The sequence below is a fragment of the Sinocyclocheilus rhinocerous genome, unplaced genomic scaffold (genome assembly GCF_001515625.1).
Source record: "Sinocyclocheilus rhinocerous isolate Xijiao unplaced genomic scaffold, SAMN03320098_v1.1 scaffold97, whole genome shotgun sequence".
NCBI classification, from domain to species: domain Eukaryota; kingdom Metazoa; phylum Chordata; class Actinopteri; order Cypriniformes; family Cyprinidae; genus Sinocyclocheilus; species Sinocyclocheilus rhinocerous.
Genome location: NW_015666183.1, coordinates 321,139 through 332,862, shown reverse-complemented (window position 1 = coordinate 332,862; position 11,724 = coordinate 321,139). Strand labels below are relative to the sequence as shown.

General features: G+C 38.5%; 1 protein-coding gene across 2 annotated transcripts; it reads right to left on the bottom strand.

Annotated features, from left to right (window-relative positions):
• Positions 1 to 5,978: 5,978 nt before the first annotated feature.
• neurod6a (neuronal differentiation 6a) lies at positions 5,979 to 7,777 on the bottom strand. 2 transcript variants are annotated; one of them, XM_016543330.1, is made up of 2 exons: positions 7,632 to 7,777; positions 5,979 to 7,182 (listed from the first exon to the last, which is right to left on the bottom strand). In XM_016543330.1, exon 2 carries the CDS (start codon positions 7,170 to 7,172, stop codon positions 6,189 to 6,191), a length of 984 nt encoding a protein of 327 aa, XP_016398816.1. In that variant the 5' UTR covers positions 7,173 to 7,182; positions 7,632 to 7,777; the 3' UTR covers positions 5,979 to 6,188. The 2 variants fall into 2 exon arrangements, with proteins under 2 accessions (XP_016398816.1, XP_016398817.1); XM_016543331.1 differs by having other exon boundaries at positions 7,652 to 7,777.
• Between the last annotated feature and the right edge of the window lie 3,947 nt (positions 7,778 to 11,724).

Here is an 11,724-nt window from a genome sequence, read left to right as displayed (position 1 = left end):
TTGAGTCAAAGACATTTATCCGAAATAGTCATTAACTTTCCTTTAGTCTAGATTTAACACGGAATACAAATTACTTTACTGTCCAACATTCGGTTTTAATGGCTGCTAAATGTGCCTGTGATTAGCCAACATCGACTTCAGACAAACTTCATGTAATTTGTCCAAATGGGAATAGTTCATACATTTTTAATATTAGGTTTTGAAATTCACATTAACGACCAACTAGATTGATGAGCTCTAGGGCCTCTTGATGTCACGCTCTCTGCCAACTAGCTGAAAATCAGCTTTAGATGAAATTCAAATGACTTTGCGACCATTGACGGTCAGGTTGAATGTAAAAGAGATTCGCACCCGAAAAATCCCAGCACAAAGCGAGTGAGAAAACGCCAATTCCAGACCTGCGAGTCTCTATTAGTTTAAGTTAAGCTTGTGGGTCAAATGTAAGGGCCGTATAATAACAGAGAGATCAAGTACCCCGGAACCCTCATACTGAAAACACAATCGCGTCCCGTGCCAGGATACGCACACACCGTGCCAAGTCTAGAAATAGGGGCGTTCATCTCAGCCAGGACGGGTGCCAAACTGACACCAATCTAATATGCAAATGAGTTGCTGGCTGTGTGTGTGGTTGCTTCTGTGGGGAGGATCACCTGCACCTCCTCTCGCAGGACATGGTTTTCAAAGGGGTTTATCTCCTTAAACCCTCTAATTAAAATGAGAAATCCCTAAGCCACCAGCACTCGTGCGAAAAAAGAAAATAAAGAAAGATTATTAGGAAAATTCTGTGTCCCACACCATCTGCGACCCGGGACTTGTGGAGATTTTTTGGGAACGAGACTGAGAGAGGGAGCAGGAGAGGGACTAACGTATGACAACACCCTTTCTCCACCCGTTAGAGGGGCGTCGAACAGATAAATCAACATCGCACCAGCTCTACATTGTTCATTCCTAATTACCATTATTATTAACAAGCAATTAATTCCAGAAACTGTCTCTGAGGCTCTCAGGTGTGAGTTACCGAAAGCTACTGAGTGAACCTTCATATAATCAAACAACCTCCCTCTGAAGCACGCCGGCAGAGATCTTGACATCTGTATCGCATGTTTAGCATGAGCTCGGAAACGTGGGCTGCGTCCGAATTCCTGCACTTTTAATAGCGTGCATTAAATTTGAGAGCTTCTCAATGGTTAATGAAGTATATTTTAGGTGTGTATTATAAATACACTTCTGGAACATCTATAAAGCTATCTGTTACGCATTCCCATTCATTTCAATAGCATGCAGCCCTGGAAGTACACAATTTGAAATCTGCCATCTTTGCACTCAATTTCGCTGCCAGGTTGTTGTTTTTTTTGTTTTGTTTTTTAATCTGTGCATGCCATGTGACTCTGAAGCCATTGTGACAAAGCTGATTGGCTGATGGCACCAAAATAGTTATGCATAAAGAACATATTTTGAAGAATTTTGGTAACCAAAAGGTTTCGCGTTCCATTGACTTCCACTGTATGAACAAAAAATGCTATTGAAGTCAATGGAACCCAAAACTGTTTGGTTACCAAAATTCTTCAAAACATATTCTTTTGTGTTCAACAGAAGAAATACCAATTTGGAATGACACAAGGATGAGTAAATAAAAATAAAAAAACTTTTGTTTGGACAGTCTATCCTGAGCTATGTGATTTGAGAGGAAAAGTCCAATGCATGCTTTAAGATCCCTACAAAAACTGATAAAACAAATACCAAAATATTATATAAAATGCTTTTTGCTATCATATGATGTAGTTGGAACATTGTCCAGCCGGGGCTGAAGGAACAATGCTAACTAGTGACATAGGCTGCATCCAAGTATGCACACTTGCCTTCTATATAGTAGGTGAAAAACAGTATATGAAAAGAGTAATATGTTGAAATTCACAGTACCGTCTTAAAAATAAAAGAGGGTTTTCAAAGCAAAGCCAGAAAATAACCATTACTTGGTTCCCCAAAAAAACATTCATTGAGGAGTTAATAGCAATTTTTTTTAATGTGAAGCACTTTTTAATAATCTAAAGAAACCTTTTCCACTATAAAGAACCTTCTGTGCAATGTAAAGGCTCCATGGATGTTAAAGGACCATCAATGTCAATAAAGAACCATTATTTTTAAGAGTGTATTCATAAAACAGCAGGCAAAAAGTAAACTACTTGTTTGAAAGAAGTACCTACTCAGAGAGTATAATGAGGTCATAATGGCAGGTTGGCATTGACCTCTAACACATAACCGATAACCATGAAAACAATTTATTTGGGTTTTGTTTAACAAGTCCAATTTAACCCATGGCCTTATGGAATAACAAACTTGAGAATTGCAGCATCAAGGATTGTTTAGCATAACACTTATAGATGTTCATTCTGTCCACATACTATATATCAGGATACATAATTGGATGGGTCATTCGACCCAAAGGACCATATACAGTTTTACCACTCTGGACAGATTGTATTTGGTGATCATGTTTGGTGTGACTCATTCTTCAATGATAGGATTTGGAACAGAAGGGTTGACATCAGAACACAGAATGGAGCATCACACCTGGACAAGAGCTATGAGTGATCGTGAATGTGAGTATGTGTACACTAGGAATTCACCTCCAACCGTCCACACACACACACACACACACACACAAATATATGCCCACAAACTCATATGTACACTCACATACACCCACCCACATACATCTACCATATGCTCTTCCACACAATCAACACAAGTAATTTGATTTAACCATTCAAATGAGATGTATGAAATACATACTCACCTGAGCATTAAAAACAAATGACAGCCAAAGTTTTGAACAAGGGTATGGCATGTCTAGGTTAGACGCCATATTGAATTTTACGCGGATGAAAACGAGGCTGTGAGGATAGACTTTACCGTCTTTACAATGGCACGCACTATAAAGTCCTAGATCACGTAATTTTCACAACTCACAATTTTCCAAAAGTTTTTTTGTTCATCTGAACAGTCGGTATGTTGTTGAACACCAGTACAAATGAACGCACCGTAGGCTTCATTTCACAGCCTCGTTTTCATTCCTGTCAAAAATTAAAATGGCTGTACCTTGACTAAGGTCACATGAGCGAGTCGATAAAGTTGAGTAATGATATTTGAAAAATAAATTTTATATCATGGTCCTTGTTACTAATGCACATTTGCATAGCATTTTCGTTTAGTTCAAAACTAAACTTAAACGTCTTTTTAAGCCTAATCATATAATCGTATTTTAATATAATTCATGTTGGGACAATAGATCAAACTGTCACATTTGTTGTAAATGTATATAATTATTCACAAATTGGTTTGTGTTTCATAATTGTTTTAATAATGACATTTTGCAGTTTAAAACGTACTTTAAAGTGTATTTTATATTTAAAATTGTATATCGTTAGAGTTCTATCTATTTGTTTAGGAATAAAATAGGCTATAAACGAATTTAAATAGGCTAACTGGATACAGGGCCTGGCTAAAATAAGGCCTGCATCTTCTCTGTCAGTAAACAGATTAGTTACGTTTGTATCTAAAAGTAAATAACGCTCTAAAACGTCGACAGAAAGCGTGTGGTGAGAACTTTCCACCGTTCTCAGACAGAGGCACATAGAGAAGTGTTGCTGCTCATTTTTCAGCTGTTCGTTCCTGACAGCTTTGTCTCTGGGGTAGCATATGTTCTGCCTCTCTCTGAGTTGTGTGAAATATCGCCACTGTGGGGTTTTTCTGACACCTCAACATCCCCACAGCAAATCAAGAGTCTCATCGCACACGGTCGGTGATTGTGCAGGTTGAATTTTTGCACCTGTCAACAGCATTAGGTGTTTTAGGACAACGTGATGATTAATTGGATATTAACGTATATAACTGCTCTATTTTTTTTTTTGAAAGCGTGAAAAGGAATCAATTAGGACTACTACCAGAAAAAATAAGTTTTGTGAGATCGTGTGATTTTGTGATTAGTCGGGAATCGAACTCATAACCACGGTTTGAACTAAAAGACCGCACGCTGATTTTTATTTTATTTTATTTTATTTTTTTAAATATATCTATCGTAAACTATTAGTTTTATGACTTTTAAACCCATTTCATTGTAACGTATTATGAATGCTGTCACTCTGGTTTCTCGGGGATGACAATACACATTCGCGGGGGAATAGCTGTTTTTGGGCTCCTGATCCGCAGTCTGTCGCTATTTGGCCCGCATCCAGCTCGCTGCTGAACTCGGAGACAGGAGAGACTCCAAGCCAGACAACCTTTACTCCCCTAAACCCAGTCCTGAATAACATCTCAAGAACGTCTAATTTTACAATTAACCTTGACCAACGCGTCGCATAGGCCTGTAAACTAATGCACGAGATGGATTTGGTGGATTTTGGCGACTTCATGAATTAAATTCCTTTGTCCTCTGTTGATAAACAGATGCTCTCTTTGCTTTTCTGTAGGTATTTATGACCTATAGGCTAGTGATTGTAGCAGATAGGCCTATATATTTTTAGACTTTAAATTTATAGATCTAAATAATATAGGTTATTATCTTCGTACATTTTAAAGCATTGTTTGTTCATTAAAGGTTTTGCAATTATCCTATAGAAAACTAAATGCGCCATTGCATTAAATGTTGTTTTCGTTTTTTTCTAGCGGCACATAACGAGGTTTAGATAGCCTATATTAAAAAAAATAATAATAATAAATAAATAAACTAGATATATCTATTATATTTTATTTATGATTTGAATTTTATTTTAGAGAATGTCATATTTTCAGAACAGTGTTTTCAACATAGAATTGTATTCAATTAAACTTTATTTTACTGTACAAAACTCGACAGTGTACAAAGACCAGTTTCAGTGCATTCAGTCATTTTTACACACACACACACACACACAAAAATCCCGTTTGGTGATAAAAATCAGAATGCACAAATCCTCCACTGCAGACGTCCATGACATTGCATAAATGATGCGTGACAAATATATTAAGGCAGGTTTTCCCGTGACAAGAGTTCACTAGACAGCACACAGACCTTTCCATTAGGGATTTTACATGCTTCAAATGCATTTTCTTACAGTGATTGTTCCGAGATTGTACGCAATGTCACTAATATATCGACGACTTTACATTTGAGAAAATACAGAAATGTCAAACAAGCTGTTGCATAATTACATCATCGTGTTGTGCCATCATGCGCATAGACAAATGTGAGATATTTGAAATATTTGGAAATTAAGAGGGTGCTTAAAACTCGATTGTCCACATTTATAAAGTTAAATTACACACATTGAAATCAATGAAACAAATGAATAATATACCGTTATTTCGTTTTTCAGAATTACATCCATAGCTAAACTTTAAATATATCATCTTCTATAGGAAAACAAATTGATTCAATAATTGCCTCTTCGTGGTGGTCTTTAACATATCATTACTATTATTGTAAATAATAATAATAATAATAGGCAATTGTTGAATCAATTTTTACCAACATTTAAATAGTGCCCTGTGTAATACATCACGAAACTTTTGTAAATAAAGATGAAATTTTGATTCAAAGGAAATAAATACAATACAAATACAATACAAGTTCTTACGTTTTTTATGTTACTTCTCATAAACGAATAAATGCATTTATGTATTACAAAATGATGAGCAATTACATTTTTTAACACCAATATTTTGAAGTTTGTGCGAACATTGTTTAGACAAATTAAGTGGATAAATAAATGGCCAGATCGAGAATTATAGACTTGTGTAATGCATAGCACCCTTAGCAATTATTGCTCTTCTATTTTACTGAATTTTCTTCGCAAATATTTGAATGACCTTATAATTAAAAGATGCCTTTTGGAGCAAGAGTCCTTACTGGCAGATTTAGATCTATAAATACTCACACAGGTCATTAAATTAAACTGAAAATAAACGAGAAACTCTGCGTAAAAATTGTTTGTGGATTGTTTTTCCATCAGACCACATATTTTGTCGAACAGTTTAAAAATCAATCATTAGAAACACTGTAAGCACGTTTTCCATTTAATTAAGAAGGATAAATAATAAAACATCCGATGGCTTAAAACCCAAATCAGAGATGGATTTTATAAATAATACATGTGCGATTGAAAGTCCTGCATTTTCAGTCCTTTTCACTCACGTTTGACTTTCTCTCATTAATTATGAAAAGTGTTTACTTCGTCTTGCACGGGGTAAAACTGGCCGCGGAGGTGAATGTCATACGGGAAATGGAGATCCGAGGAGCCTCTCGCGCTCTGGCTGATGGAGGAGCGCGGCGGCACGGCGCAATAGCGCGTTCCGTAGTGGCAGCTCTTGCCGTATTCGACCGGCTCTTCGTGCTTGAGGGAAAAGATCCCGTTAAAGTTAATAGGCGGGCTTAAGGGACCGTCGAACTGAGGGCTTCCGCATTCCGGCGAGACGCTTTCGTAGAAAGACTCATAGGAGCTGCAGTAGTTGAACGGCCTGAAGGGTTTGACGGCATCTACCAAGGGTCCAGAGGGCGGCACCACACCCGGACTGTGGTAGGTCGTGTACACGGATTCGTACGGCGACCTGCCGGAGAAAGACGCCTCGCCGTTGATCTGATCCGTCATGAAGTTCCTGGCGTTCAGCTGCAGGCATCCGGCCACTAAGTTGGTGGTGGGCTGCGAGAGCCCTTTGCACAGGTTCTGAACGAAGGTCAAGAGGTCAGGCCTCTTCCCGGTGCTCAGGATCTCGGAAAGTGCCCAGATGTAGTTCTTGGCCAGCCGCAGGGTTTCGATTTTCGACAGTTTCTGGGTTTTGGAGTAGCAGGGTACCACCTTGCGCAGACTGTCCAGGGCGTTGTTCAGACCGTGCATTCGGTTCCTCTCCCTGGTGTTGGCCTCCATGCGCCTCATCACGACCCGGTCCACCCTGGCTTTGGTCATTTTCTTTTTCCGAGGCCCTCTCCTCCGAGGCAGACCGTTCTCGTCCTGTCCGTCCTCCCGTTCGTCCTCATCCTTCTCCGAATCCTCGTCCTCCATCGTGTGGGAGAGCGTCTCCACCTTTTTAAATGGCTCTTGTTTGGTGACCTTCATTTCACCCACGCAGTCCCGTGGAAAGTTTGCCCCGAATTGACTGTCCATTATGACAGGATCATCAAACGGAAGAGTCAGCATTGTGCTCTTACTGGGGATGATGAGAGGACAATAGATCTTCTGAATCAATCAGCAGCGATTTAAAAACAACCTATACATGGTGCTCAATAAATACACTCTCACAGGTACAAAAGCTGTCACTGGGGCGGTACCCTTTCACTAAAATGTACCTTAAAGGTACTAATATGCACCCGTTAGGGGTAATCATGGTACAAAGGTGTACCTTTTGAAAAGCTACCAGCATGGTAACAGCTTTTGTACCTTTTTTTCTGAGCGTATGTAGTGGTGTATTAACATAACAATTACAGACAGAATTCCAGAAGATATTGACTCTCTAATCAAATCACAAAAATTTAGCTGCAAACTACAATGCAACAGAAATAAATCTGTAAACTTGTTTTCACGTGTGAAATTGTATCACATTCATGCATTTACAAAACATAAGGCTTTAAAATCTGGTGAAAAGGCAGAAATCCTTACCCTCGAACGATCCAGCTTACCTGGATTATGATGGTGTCAGATGACAGTTTTCATATTTCCTATTTTGAACTGTTTTTTCCGTGTGGTGTTTTAGCAGGTGAACAGCTCGTGTGTTTTTCTCACCTCCCCACTGTTCTCCTTGTCTCGCGCTAAGAGAAATGACACTGATGCCAACTGCCAGAGCTGGTACCCATGCCATCTGCCGCTGACGTCACGTGGCATGGGTTGGTCACGTGACCGGGTCCCGGGGGACCTCTATTCCTCCCCTGATCATCTGGCGTGTGCCTCGAGCTGCGTACCACTGCAAAACCACAAAGCAGCCTCAATAAAGGACCGAGTACCAGCATCCACCATTAGAATCTGATGCTGTGGATGAACAGGAATGCTGTGAGACGGTCAGGGAATTACATTTCTTAGTCTTTGTTGATAGAAATTAAGAAATTGGGATTCGATTTTCATGCATAAGCGGACTAAATCTAAACATACACAAAATAGCTTCTTGTAAAAAAACATGTAAAAAAAAAATGGTCAGTGCTGATGAATGACAGCAGGAACTGGATGATTGATGGCTCTTGTTTGCCTGGTCAGTCTCTTCAAGGGCGTTTGCCAAATGACTGATCCCTACTGTCTGTCACCGTGAAAGCATTTTCAATGTGACAATCACCTGATTATGAAAACATACATTTAGATAAAGTTTAGATGAATTCTCTCTCTGACTTAATAAATGTGCCCAGTCAACATGGATTCTGAGATTTTAAAGTTTTTTTTCTTCTACATTTGAAAACAAGTCTGGGTTTTTGTTTACTCTCTCTCACACATGCACACACTCACACCATCCCTCCCCACCTTCCTCACACACAGCCATCCACATTCACACCACTCAGTAGTATGCGAGTGAATCTAACGAAAACATGTCCAGGTCACATTTCACTCCAAGAAGTTATACTGTGCATGAAGAAAATGCCGCCTTTTTTAAGAGCTTTATTTTATTGCTATTTTTTGGATTGTGACACCTTTCCCTCAAATTCTCATATGCTGTGCATCTGAATGGTGGATTCTCATTATATCCTCATTTGTTAATTCTCATTACTGCACTGTCACTTTTACTATATTACATGTAATTTACAATATATTTTTATATATTTTTATATATATTTATAATTGTAATATGAATATATCAAATGTTTGGGGGTCGTTAAACCAAATACTAAAAAAGGCTTTATTTATTTGATCAAGAATGCGAAATATTACTACAATTTAAAATTGTTGTCTATTTTAATATATTTTGAATTGTAATTTTATGTGATGCAAAGCTGAACTTTCAGCATCATTACTCCAGTCTTCAGTGTCACATGATCCTTCAGAAATCATTCTTAGATGCTGATATGATGCTCAAGAAACATTTCTTGTTATTATCAATGTTGAAAACCATTGTGCTGCTTAATATTGACACAGTGACACATTTTATTCAGGATTAAAGGATTTCAGGAAAGTTCAAAAGAAAAGCATTTATTTGAAATAATAAAACTTTTGTTATCTTATAAATGTCTTTGTCACTTTTAAACAGTTCAGTGCATCTTTGCTGACTAAGAGTGTTGACGTTTTTTTTTAAAAAGCTCTTTATACTGACCTAAACGATTATCAGAAAAACTTAGAACTCTCTCTCTCGCTCTCTCTCTCTATAAGTACTCATAAGTACTTAAGTAACACACACACACACACACACACACACACACTATATATATATATATATAACTTTTTTTATAATTTTCTAGAAATATTTTCAGCAATAATGCATCTTTGCTGAATAAAGGTATTAAAATAAAAAATGAAAAAACAACAACAAAAAAACTCTGACCCCAAATTTTATTAGAATTTATTATATTAGAATTTTCTATAAATATTTTAGCAATAAGATTTTTTTTGCATTATATTAATGAGAACTGTGAAAAATGTCCTTGATTGTCATCAAAATGTGCTTAATTGTCAAATAATGTATGTCACAAATATGTAGGCCTAAGCTTTTCCCTTTTAATTTTAGCATCATACTGAACATATTTGTGACCGGTTTATTGTGAGATTCACCCGTGCCCAAAATCACACATAGATTTTGGAGCATGGGTCTGGCCATCTCTGGCGTCTGTTTCTTGTAGCAGTAATTGTCCAGAGCTTTGGCTCCTCCCACATGAAGACCTGACACTCATGCATTCCATTATCAGTGAAAGCTCCTGCTGCTATTGAACCCGTGCCTGGCCTACTCGCTCTCTCTCACATGCACACACATTTATAATTCAAATCAGAAGCTCTTTAAATGCCCCCCAAGTGCATTCATCCCTCTCAGAAGGACGCCACAAAAGCTTAACGCCACATAAATGACACACAACACCTTTCTGTCCCTGTCTAAGATTAATTGGCTCTTTAACCTGATGTTCACAGATTTTAGTGCAGTTAGCATCGAGCCACCTAGACACAATCCACGGTTAGTCATGAGTGATCTTGGTAAAAATGTCTGCTGTATTTTTCATTGGGACGGTCAGGTTGATCTGCACTTATCAGCTCAACAAAAACATAATGAACACAGCATACAGATGCAGTTTGCTGACAGCGACGGCTCAGTCATGCATGATTGGCGGGTACCCTTGGATGTTTGTGTTTAGAAACACACACACACACACACACAGTCCCCTCCTGTCCCCCTCCAAAAATGCCTCAGCTGGTGACGAGCTTTCCGGTTCAGCACACACACCAACATCTGATGAGTCAAACTTCCCCATTTCAGACTAATCACTTGACTGCACTAATTGCAAATGCAAATATGCAAATTCATATTAATTAATTACTCTGTTAATTAGTTCTCTGGTCTTTTTGGGCAATAAATCATTGTGCTGCAGAAAAGAAAGGGGGCAGGCCAATCCCGCATAAAAAATTTAGCACACACTCTCGGAGAAGGACGGGGCGAAAGGACCTGTAACATTATAAAAGAGCAAAGACCAGAAAAAATGACAACACAAAAGCAATGGCTTGGCCAGACACATGCTCCCCTGACAGACTCTTGCTCCCCTGACAGACCTGCTTTATACCCTGCAGACTCACAGTGGAGGACTGGCCCCTTCTCATGTGGAACATTCGGCTGACAAGAGCTGTCTGCCAGTGATTTCATTAACACATTATCAGCTTTTAAGGACAGTGTGATGCCAGGAACAGGCAGCAAATGAAGGCATGGAACTTCCCCATTTCAGACTAATCACTTGACTGCACTAATTGCAAATGCAAATATGCAAATTCATATTAATTAATTACTCTGTTAATTAGTTCTCTGGTCTTTTTGGGCAATAAATCATTGTGCTGCAGAAAAGAAAGGGGGCAGGCCAATCCCGCATAAAAAATTTAGCACACACTCTCGGAGAAGGACGGGGCGAAAGGACCTGTAACATTATAAAAGAGCAAAGACCAGAAAAAATGACAACACAAAAGCAATGGCTTGGCCAGACACATGCTCCCCTGACAGACTCTTGCTCCCCTGACAGACCTGCTTTATACCCTGCAGACTCACAGTGGAGGACTGGCCCCTTCTCATGTGGAACATTCGGCTGACAAGAGCTGTCTGCCAGTGATTTCATTAACACATTATCAGCTTTTAAGGACAGTGTGATGCCAGGAACAGGCAGCAAATGAAGGCATGGATGTTCACACGTCAAGTGGCACACACACACACACACACACACTCAAGTATTAAGATCAGTAGCTCTGCTAAAGATGGTCTTTTGAGAGTTCTAGATGTCTGTTGATGATGGGACTCGAAGCTAATCTTGAGTACACGGATTTGATGACAGAAAAAACAAAATATTACCATCAATAAAAATTAATTTAAAATAAAAAATAAGCATTTTTTCATTTAAAAAATTTAATTAAATATGCTAAAATATCTTAAATATAATCAAACAGGGTTGACACACAAAGATACCCGTGTGTACGACAGCCACAGTGTTAATGGTTTGACAGTATGGCATATGCATAATTCATAATTCAGTTTTTAAAAATGAATAACATCAATTTCTCAGAGGAGAAGGATGGCTGCATTCAGAAGGAAGTG

Excerpts from the sequence above, each read along its gene's own strand:
- neurod6a (XM_016543330.1), bottom strand. The coding sequence starts at position 7,172 with ATGCTGACTCTTCCGTTTGATGATCCTGTCATAATGGACAGTCAATTC.